Here is a 10,818-nt window from a genome sequence, read left to right on the forward strand (position 1 = left end):
CAATTTAACGAATGTCCTAGTTTTAAAAAAATGCAGTTTATAAACAACTAATTGCCTGAATTGGTACCATTTCATAATAGGGGTCTTCATTAATGCTTTATAAAAAGGTTATACATAAGCTTGTAAACACTGCATCGACAAGCATTTATAAAAATATAAAACACTGTTCATACGTTGAAGCAGGCTCACTATTTGACAAAATTGTGTCATACTTTTAGTAATTCAGGTAAATGTARAATTTTGCTTGTTGCTCAGCTTGCTTCCTCAATTAAATAACTTCATTTACCAAAAACAGAATTTGTGTCAACAATAGGGTTGGGTAAAACCGTATGGTGTGCAACTGATCGTCAGAAAAACTGTCACTCATCAAATAGGGAGCCGGCTTCGATGTACAAACAGTGTTTCATAACCATTTTATAAAAGATGGTTAATGCTCAGGGGTAACCTATTTATAAAGCATTAATAACAAGCAAGACCACAGATAGAGGCAGTCAAAATGAGTTTTATCAGCAGGGCAGCTCCACAATGAGAGGAGACAGGTGAAGTCTTTTGTGCATCTGCTTCCTGTACACCACCCCGGGAGGAGTTCCAGGAATGATGGATGGATGAAATGTTAGTAAATCTTTATTTTGATGTGGTGCCCCTAACTTTTTTATCATCATGTATTCCAGAATATCCCAGGTCAGATTATTAAGCATTTCACTTATGAGAAAGCACTTACTGCACAATGTCATTGATAGGAATGTTGAGCAGCTTGCCATCTAGTGTCGAGTGTCGGGACTTTCACAGAGAAGCAGGTTAGTGCCTGTTAGAAAAGATATTAGCTTGCAGCTTCATTGTTTGTTCTGCTTAAAAAAAATAAACATACAATAAACCAGAGACATGACTTACCTTCTCCAGAGAGACCTTAGTTTTGTAGATCAGGTRGTTGCCTCGTCTCGTGAACATCGGATGACTCTCCTGTCGGACTATGAACACAATATCTGCAGGGATGCGGTTTGGTCCCTAAAGGCAAGATAAAATAAAAACAATTAAGATGTGGGACTTAAAAAACCATAGTGCTGTGCATGAGTTGACTTTTCAGCTAAATTTACAAAATCATGTTGGATAAAAATCAGTTTCATAAAGACTCTAGCACATTATGTGTGAGATGAAGTTCTATCACAAATAAATCAGCTGAGACTATCTAAATATGGCAATAGAAAATGCCAACACCTTGTTTCTGAAATTCGAATAAATATCCCCATTAAGTTTGGTTCCAGTGTCTCTATGTAAAACTCTAAAACCAGTTTCCCTTAAAATAAACTTGGTTCAAACTAGTTCAGACCTCAACTGACAAAGAGGTTCACAGTTTGAGTACCAGCCCAAACATTATTTTCACAAAAGGTTCACATAAAAACTGTACAAAATGATAAAATCCAGCTTGTTCAAATGAAAAATCTAAAAAAATAAATAAATAACCTGTCCAAAATAAAACAACATATGGAATTATTTAAGTAAAACAAATTTGAATTTGTTAAAAAAAATAGCCTGTTTTAAGATGTTGAAGAAAATGATCTTATGATGGTGGAYTTAAACTGTAATATCTCTATGCATTTCCACACTGAAATCCAGCCAAGACAACTTGTTTACATTGACAACCCGCCCCTTCCAATATGGCGCTGCGCTGGTACCACAGCTGTCAATCTTCTGAAGTGGGTGTGATGCCTCCAGTCAATACACTTCGTTGGATTTACATTACAAACATAAAACAAAATTTTGCGACCAATTTTGACTCATGACAGAAGATTTAAAGAACTTTGCTTACTTGATCTCCCTCTTTGGAGAAAATGATTCTTGTGCCCTCTCTCCATCCAGGCTGCACTTGTAGAGACAGGATCTTGTCCTTCATGCTGTATGTGTGTCCATCTTCATTCATCACCTGCAACATAAGGAAAAATCATAAACAATGGATTTTATCTGAAATATCTGGCTTTAAAAAACTCAATGATAAGCCCAATGAAACTATGGCTGACCTGAGATGTAGAACACATAAAAAGCACATAATAATAAATAAAAATCTAAAAACAACCCTTTGACCAAACAAAAAACCAAACCAAGAACACAGAGTTTTAGTAATGCAAATTATATTTTGTTGCCTGTTTATTTTTCCATTGGCCTACTATGATAACTGTTTTGTTGTATCTGGWGACACAATATTGTGATGCTATATGTCTATTTATTTTTGTGTTGCGTTTTTTTTTTTTTTTTGGTTTATTCTGTCCACGGTTGCTGCGTCATTTGCCACTTTAAGAATCGCTGTGCTCCAGAAAGCACTCAATGCATGAAAGATTTAAACAATGAAAAGCTTCAGGAAGGAGAAAGATGTGTTCAGTTGACTAAATCAGCTTCTACCCTGCGAGGTATCTTGATCTTTTTCAGGCATCCGTAGAAGAGAGCATCCAGGGACAAATGAAGATACTTTTCTATCGGAGCGTCTTGTGTCTTCACCACCTCGTGTTTGAGATGAAGTGGCAATTCTGGTGTAGAAATGTCTACCACACACACACGCAAAGAAAGTCTAACAAATAGAGTTGAAGTAAAAAAAAACAAATACATGTGACTGTGGTTTTCTCACCTACAAATGGGTTGTCACCCTCAATGAACAACCTGAACGTTTCGTCTGGATCCCCATGATAGGCATATTTTGAGGTCAAAGCTCCACTCTGACGAAACTCAGCCAAGAAGCCAGCTTTCAGACCCTCCTCACCAAATGTATCATAAGTTGCCTCTTTTCCAGCTTTTATAAAGAAAATATAATGTTAGACTACACACATTATAACAATCTACCAGTGGGATTATATAGACATTTCAAATGAGTTAAAAACTTTTGATCTTAGAGTAAATTGTGATGCAACTCACTTGAAAGAAAGAGCATTGACTGGAGGCTGTTCACCTTTACTACAAAATATGTTTTGGATTTATTTATTTACATATATTTTCTGTAAGTTAATATAGTAGCTAACAAGTGGTTTTTGAAGTTTGTGGTTCTCAATGATCCTGCATGTCTTAGTTGTTTCTCTGCTTTGGCACACCTGTTTTAAATGAATGCATGATTGGCAGGCTTCTGCAGAAAGACTTGTTGAAGAGCAGGGAAACAAATAAATAGCTAGCGGTAGATAGACTTGAGAAAGTAACGCGAACAAGCAACAGGAAGTGGACACTCTGGTTGAAAACCTGTTTCCCAGGGTCAGAAATAAAATATTTAACTGAAAAATAAATAAATAATAAAAATAATAAGTCTTAAAAAAGTAAACCAGACAATGATTTTCAGTTAGCATTCACATAATGGTGTTTTTCTTTGTAAACCTTGCAAAAGAGAGTGTGCAATGTGTATACTGAATATAAAGCAATAATATCACAAACAATTTGGAGGCAGGGCACTATTTGATCACGTGGGTAAAATGTGTCTCGTYGTCCAAAAGTGGCCTTTTAACAAACTACAAAATGTCCACTAATGTCCTTKATACAACTTTGAAATCAATCAACACAAATAGAGTATTTTAATAAATTTAGAAATAACTGGAAACAAACAACTCCAATTTTTATACCTATTATTGACAGAAACAGGTCTTTGCTATTTTAGTAAGGCCAGTATCTGAGGTGGCAGACAAAACATAAACGTAGATTTAAATTTTGACATTTTGCCACATAGTTTATAGAAATCTTCAGTTTGTGGTTTGTAAGCAAGATTAGCATATATTTACAATAAAGAATGGCCATTTTTCCTGTGCCACCATTCAAGAATTAATCAAATCTGCATCTTTAATACATGTTGCATCCTAAGGTTGCTCATAATGTTGCCATTGAACTAATAAAAAAATCTTGCATTCTTGGGTTATCACCTCCAAACACTTCATTTGTGCACCGTCTGCAGKGTTTGTGCATCCTCTTTTCATGAGACACTAAATAACTCCAGCAGTGGTGACAAGTGTATTTATTCTTTCAGTTAAAACCAATCCAAAAAAAGATAAAATAAACATTAAAGATGACTATGCTATACATATTGGACTCTCTCCAAATTTTCACGCAAAAAAAATTGCACATCATTGTGATCCAGTTTCTACTTAAAGTGGTACAAACAGCAGACACTCACTGATCACGTAAAAAGGTTTGTCCAGATGYATGCATAACTTGGTAAATCTGAAACTCATTACCATCAGAGACAATATTAAAAGCCATATAAAAGCATGAATTCAATAGAAATAAATATTTCAAGTCATTGTGAATTAAATATGCGTGTTTACTGATCGCTCCAAAAGTAAAAACGAGCAAAAGTGAAACAAAGTTTAGAAAGTGTTCATACAAGATCATATACCTAAAGCTAAGGAAGCCCTCTCTAATTTCACTCCCAAAATCTCTCCATTTATGTTTTCTGTACTGAGTTTAGGTGAAAATCCTCTTAAACATAGAAAAAAATTAGGTCAATGAGAGAACAAAGGGACCAGAAATGGGAATTCAAGAAAACAATTACCCATCTTAGAGATGCTGTGCAGGAGGAGAGGAAGGACGGTCAATGTGTTTGACATTTGGTAGTGTGGTTYCACTGAATTGTATTAATAGTGTGGTTCAGTATGTACTTGTGAATATGTGCTTGTAGAAAGGTGGGAGAGTAATCTCTGCTAATGCAGACAATTAAACATTTAAAGTAAAACCTTAGCTGATTGCTGTGCATCATAGTCATGCAGTGCATGTCTGCTTATAGCCTGAACACWTACTGATTTGAAAACCAGCTGGACATTCATTCCATTTGGTTAAAAAAATAAAACGTCACCCCTTAAAGATAAATGACACTGATGTGAGTCATTACACTTGTCACACCATCTTCCTCTGAAACAACCAGAGCTCTGCAGAAGGACGAGCTCCGGCTGTAAGCAGTTTCAGCAAACATCTGGTACAGTGATAAGATCTGATTAAAGTGATAGGTGGCTTCCAGAGCGTCCCAATGAAAGAGAGGGGAGGGTTCACAACAACAACCAAAAAAAAAAAAAAAAAAAAAACAAGCGTAGTGTTCTTAGTCAGGCTGGATAACAGAGATGACTGTAGTGAAGGGTTTATACAAAAAAACTGATGGGATTCCAGGAAAAACAAACAAACAAACAAACATGGGTGAGAATATTAGCAGGAACATCCTCCTTCACTGGCAGGCTGCTCTGTTGGTTTCTCCAACTTGATGTCGATCACTGAGGAGGTCAGGAGTTAAAGAAAATCACAGGACATGAGATGTACAGGTAGTCAGGGCAGACTAAAACTAAATAATAATAATAATAATAATAATAAAAGAATAAATAAACGTGTTTAAAAATGACATTTGAAGTTGTAGTGTGAAACCTAGATTAACCACCAGATGTCACCCTTGAGAAGCAGATTTCAGTTCAGATTAATTGAATACTGCAGGCAAACTTCAGCCTTTCATTTATCTATTTMGAATCTTTGTTTAATTTTATTTTCAGCCCTAAAACACCATAACACTGAGCTCATTTTGCAATAAATATAGCAGGGGTGTAAAATGCTTCTGCAGAACTTGAAGAGGTGATTCAGTCACTAAATCAGGTGCCTTGGAGCAAGGGAACAGGTAAAATGTGACCCTCCAGAACCAGGATTAGACACCTAAGAAAAAAGGGCATCTTACCCATCATCTCTGTAAAAGTGTCATTTCCAAAATGTCTTTGGTAAAACAATGACAGTGACACCAGAGTTAAATGACAATAATAAAAAACTATATTGCTACACTAGATTTTTTTCCATGGAAGTGTTTATCTATATGACTTATAATGACATGATATTATATTATTTCAGAGTCAGACACATAAAGGATACTGTCCTCTCTACTCTTGTCCTGTGTGGTATCCATGCCAGGGAGGGCGGCTGCCACACGACGGAACAGCTGGAGGAAAGAAAAGAAGTAGTTATCAAATAGAAATGTTACCAAAAAACATAAAATAAAACTTTAAAACAAGCCCATGTGCTGCGTTTGATTGCATTTTATAATTTAGCCAAAAATCGACCTGAAGCTTGCACAGAGAAAAAAAAGTCAAATCAGCTTTTTCAAACTGGATTTCAAAATAAAACTGTTTGTTTTGGAGCTGATTTCAGGACATGCTTCAGATCTGGACAAGAGGCTTAGATGTGACTGAGACACTCGCATCAAGAAAAAAGCTTGGAGGGATCGAAATGACTCATGGATCGATTTAAGAAAAAAATGATGATCCAGAACATGCAGATTCCAATAAACTTCAAGAGGAACTAAACTTCATCACATGCAGGTTTCAGAGAAACACACACTCAGCAGAGCGACGGTCATTGGTTTGCAAACTCTAACCCATTTGGCAGAATTTGAGATAAAAAGTTGGTTAAAACAAATTGTGAGGTCCAGCTGGGAGAGAGCTTGGAAAACAATTTTCTGCACCTCATTGAAAGCTGGCATTCAACGCGGACACGAGCTTCAGGGAGAGAAGCCAATGAAACCAGGGCACGAGCTCCGAACATGCGCACAAACGTGCACAGGCTCTACCTGTTTGACATTGTAGCCCGTCTTTGCACTGGTTTCAATAAACAGAACATTCATGTCTTTTGCCCTTTGCTCTCCTTCTTCTGTGGTTATCTGTCTGTAACGAGCCACGAGCCACAGCGAACAGCACGCAACACACCCACCGGGACACGCACACAGACCACCGACAGCAACAGGTAGACAGAAAGAACAAATACAAAACAAAGAGTCAGTAGATTGAAATACATTGAAAAGCCGTGCCCCTCCCTGCTGCTGCCTTTGCTGCAGATCAAAAGCCCCACGGTGATTTTTAATGCTTCAGGATGTTAGCTGAAGCCTGAAATCTTTAAACACTGAGAAAACTATTAAAAAATGTAGRTAAACACGTGTTTTTGTTGCTTTTACCATCTAAGCAGGCAACTGCTCGCGAGCTCCATTTATAATTGTGAACGCTGGCAGCACATTCACAGTATAAAAACTTTGGTTGTATCAAAAAACTAACAAAAAAAATGCAACCATGTGCAGATAAAACAATAAATTAATTAAAAATAAGAGTTTTAAGGAGGTGGAATTATTAATTTGTGTTATTTTTTACCACAGGGACAACAAAAATGCACAAAATGGCTAATAATTCTCATTCCAAAATCCCTCAACATGTGTTTTGTGTGGAGGAATAACTTTGATGAATCAGCACATTATCACCACCTTTAAGGCTGGTGATGTGTAACAGGAAATTAAATTAAATGCTGTGTTTGATCCTCTCGACAACCAAGTCTCAGGCTTTAAAAGGCTAAGTTTAAAAAAAACAAACAAACACTAACACTATCAGCACAAGTGGTAAAGGTTTTATTGAAATGTTTTTGTAATCTTAATAATGTTTTGTAATCCTCTGACATGATATTTTTTGGTGGGAAACATTTGGAGCTGCAGCTCGGGCAGCAGAAGCAGCAGAGCACGGCTCTCACACATCCTTACCTGCTTCACGTTGTAGCCTGCTTTCGCACTAGTCTCAATAAACATTACATTTAGTTCTTTGGCTTTCCGCTCACCCTCTTCAATAGATACTTGCCTGTGGTAGACAAGGATGTTAAAAAACATACAGTGGGGGGAAGGGGGCAACTTTAACAGGTTGACAAAATCTATCATAAAATGGAAAATTATAGATTAAATAAATTCCCTCAAGTTGCTCTGTTGCTTCAGGAAGTTTAGCGCTAACAGATCAGCTGAGAGAATCAGTGATTTCAGGGAAAAACAAATTACCTTTTGTCTGCAAGATCTGTCTTGTTTCCCACCAACATGATGATGACATCACTTCCTCTCTCWGTTCGGACATCATCAATCCACTTTGTGGTTTGCTGGAAGGAGTTGACATCTGAAACAGGAAGACAGGAAACAGCATCAGTCTTCAGCAGAGGAAAGGCCTGAACTGGAAATCTGCTGAATGTCACAGGATTCAGCCAGCCATCCTAACCTAACGCCAACACAAAAAAATAAATAAAACCAAACATTTAGYTATGTACGAATCTATAAAAGAAAAGAAAATACACTTCTAAAAAAAAACCTACTTGTGATGTCGTAAACTACGACGGCAGCAGCCGAGTCTCTGATGTAACTCGGAATTAAGCTGCGAAACCGCTCCTGCCCCGCCGTGTCCCACAACTGCAACCTGATCTGTGGGGCAGGAAGAGGATGGGACGGAAAATAAAACAGGAGAAAATAAAAAATAAAAAAATAAAACAAAATGGAGAAGATCAAAATAAAGTATGAAAAAAACAGACAAATGAGCCGAGTTTATTTGGCAAAAAGAAAAAATGAAACAAAATAAAGTGAGAAAGACGAGGACAAAGAAAAATCAAAGAACAGACAGAGAGTAGTGCATGCAGGTGACCGTCAGATAAAACAAGCTGTCTGAGCCTGGAGGGGAAAGAAAGAAATAGTCACCCTTCACTTGTCATCGACCCCCTTCCTTCGATCAAGTAAGGTGTTTAATTTTTAAAAATGTGATGAGAGATAGGTGGAGGGGTGGGAGGGAGAGGAAGAAAACTTAAGCAGAAGAAAACACAGTGAAAACGATGACTTCCAGAGGGTACACTATCCTGATCACATTAATGTTGCGTGTTGGAAAGTAGATAACACAACTCCTAAAGACACAAAACTGTTCACCTCGTCAAAACTCAGCCTGTGAGAGGCCTTTAATATCTGCAGCCCTCAAAACAAAGATAAAGAGATCAAATAAACTTACTGTTCTGTCTTCAAGATACATGGTTTTTGATAGGAAATCTATTCCTATTGTGGCCTGAAAATAAAGAACAATTAGTGAAAACTTGTATCTATTTTAAATCAGCATTAACAAACATTTTAACAAATTTATCAATCGGCAGTGAAGACTCACTTGGTAAGTGTTGTCAAAGCTGTCGTACATGAACCTGGTGATCAACGATGTCTTTCCCACTGAAACAAAAAACAAAATAAAATCATGAATAAAAGAACCACACATTCAGTTCTGTTTGGATAGAGCAGGTTATTTAAAATAGCCAAATAAAGTGACTTTCCTGACAAAAGATTGTAAGCGATAACAACAAACTCTGCTTTACAGAAATGTGTGTTTTATCGATGATTTCTTTGTTGTACCAATGCTTCTTGCAATAAATCTTATACTGCTGGAGGGCCTGTTAATGTCCCTTTAAAATGAAGCCACATTTGTAAGGAACATGCATTTGTGGAAAAAGCAGTAGAGCTGAGCATGTGAGTTGTGCACATGAAAAATTAGCAAAATCTTCTCTGCCAAACACTTTAATTTGCTGTTGTTATTGACACTTGATTTGAGCTTCTGGTACCTCCAGGTGCTGCCAGTCAGCTGCCCCGTATAAGATTCATTACCAAGAAGCATTGTTACAAAAAAAAAAAATCTAACAAACAACAATTTCCTTACTTTTTGAGCTAAGTATATTTAATCAACTTCAAAATAAAGATCCTGAATTTTTTTGTTCCTCTCAGACTAGTGCTACACGATCAAGTCTAAAAGCCAAAGAAATCCTATTTATGGACAAAGACCAAAAAAATCTCACATCTTAAAAAAAAAAAAACAGGAAAAAAATCTGCAGTAATAAAAAATATTTCAACTCCAAAATAAAAATTTCATATGACAATATCTATTTATCCATGAAGAACGTCTGCTACAGGTATTAAACAGTAACCCCTATTAATGTAATTTTTGTTTACATTAAAAACATTTATTCTTTACTTTTTTTCTCCAAAATATCCATAATAAGGATTTGGCTTATAAGACTGTTACATTGTTGCTGAGAGGAAACATGCAGCCACTTGGACCTGTGTTCCCCAGCTGTGGTTTGTTTTTGTGTTGAGCTCAGGTTTCAGGATCAGTTGCAGCGTGCATCGAGTGACGGTGACGCGGCTAAAGCCAACACAGCTGCGGGACAACAACTGATTACAAAGCCAACAAACATCACGTCCGTCTGCCTTATCTTGACGAGTCACATAATAGGTTCTGCTACGTGGAGGAACAAAAGCACACTGACTGACAAGACACAAAAGTTTTTTTTTCTTCTTTTAGATTTCTCTCTTGTTTTAATCCCACAGAAAGAATTCACTGATCAAATAAACTGAATCAGTATGACTGCAAACAGAGACGGCTGTTTCCAGAATCAGTTCGTTTCACTGCGTCTCAGTTATAATTATGAAACTTTAGATGTTTAACCATGTTTACACGCCACACATATGATGAAACATTTTCTCTTTATGCAACTATATCAGAACAGTAATAATATAATATGTTACCTTCAAATTATAAAGAATAACTCTATATAATAAAAGGGAAAATCATTTTTGTTTTCTCTTTTAAGTTAAAAAATGTTTAGTTTATCTATTTACCTTGAATATTTACTCAATTTTAGGGGTGTAAGAAAATATTGATACACTGAAATATCGCGATATTTCATTTCCCGATACTGTATCGATATTTTAAAGCCCTGTATCGATTTTTTTATTAAGGTTTAAAATGTCAACTTTCCTGCCAGCCGTTCATTTTAATGTTGTAGTTCAGCCTCTGACCACAAGTTGGCAGCAGTGAGCCAGCCATTTGGCTCCTCTACCTCTTGGGCTATTGTTAAGTGTTGGGTGACCATATTGTAAATTAATATTAAAAACTAAAAGCTGCAAAAAATATATTTTCAAACCGTTTATTGTCAAATTTAGTCTAATAATTGAAAACATGGATGAAATAAGAAATATGAAACAAATAAAATAAAATACATACAAAGCAGAACACA

The 10,818-nt window shown here is 36.4% G+C and overlaps 2 protein-coding genes across 2 annotated transcripts; both read right to left on the reverse strand.

Moving 5' to 3' along the window:
- Window positions 1–770: 770 nt before the first annotated feature.
- On the reverse strand, window positions 771–3,865 carry LOC106510861 (dnaJ homolog subfamily B member 13; the record flags this gene model as incomplete). The annotated part of the gene is given in 6 exon segments (XM_013999592.1): window positions 771–805; window positions 892–1,005; window positions 1,808–1,921; window positions 2,395–2,534; window positions 2,618–2,779; window positions 2,902–3,865. Coding segments are annotated over 6 exon segments (581 nt in total), but the record flags the coding sequence as incomplete, so codon positions are not given.
- Window positions 3,866–4,261: 396 nt separating this feature from the next.
- On the reverse strand, window positions 4,262–8,980 carry LOC106510862 (ras-related protein Rab-6A; the record flags this gene model as incomplete). Its single annotated transcript, XM_013999593.1, is given in 7 exon segments — window positions 4,262–5,222; window positions 5,860–5,926; window positions 7,505–7,598; window positions 7,790–7,901; window positions 8,095–8,200; window positions 8,772–8,825; window positions 8,922–8,980. Coding segments are annotated over 7 exon segments (557 nt in total), but the record flags the coding sequence as incomplete, so codon positions are not given.
- Window positions 8,981–10,818: the final 1,838 nt, after the last annotated feature.

Source organism: Austrofundulus limnaeus, unplaced genomic scaffold, assembly GCF_001266775.1.
Source record: "Austrofundulus limnaeus strain Quisiro unplaced genomic scaffold, Austrofundulus_limnaeus-1.0 Scaffold2360, whole genome shotgun sequence".
NCBI classification, from domain to species: Eukaryota; Metazoa; Chordata; class Actinopteri; order Cyprinodontiformes; family Rivulidae; genus Austrofundulus; species Austrofundulus limnaeus.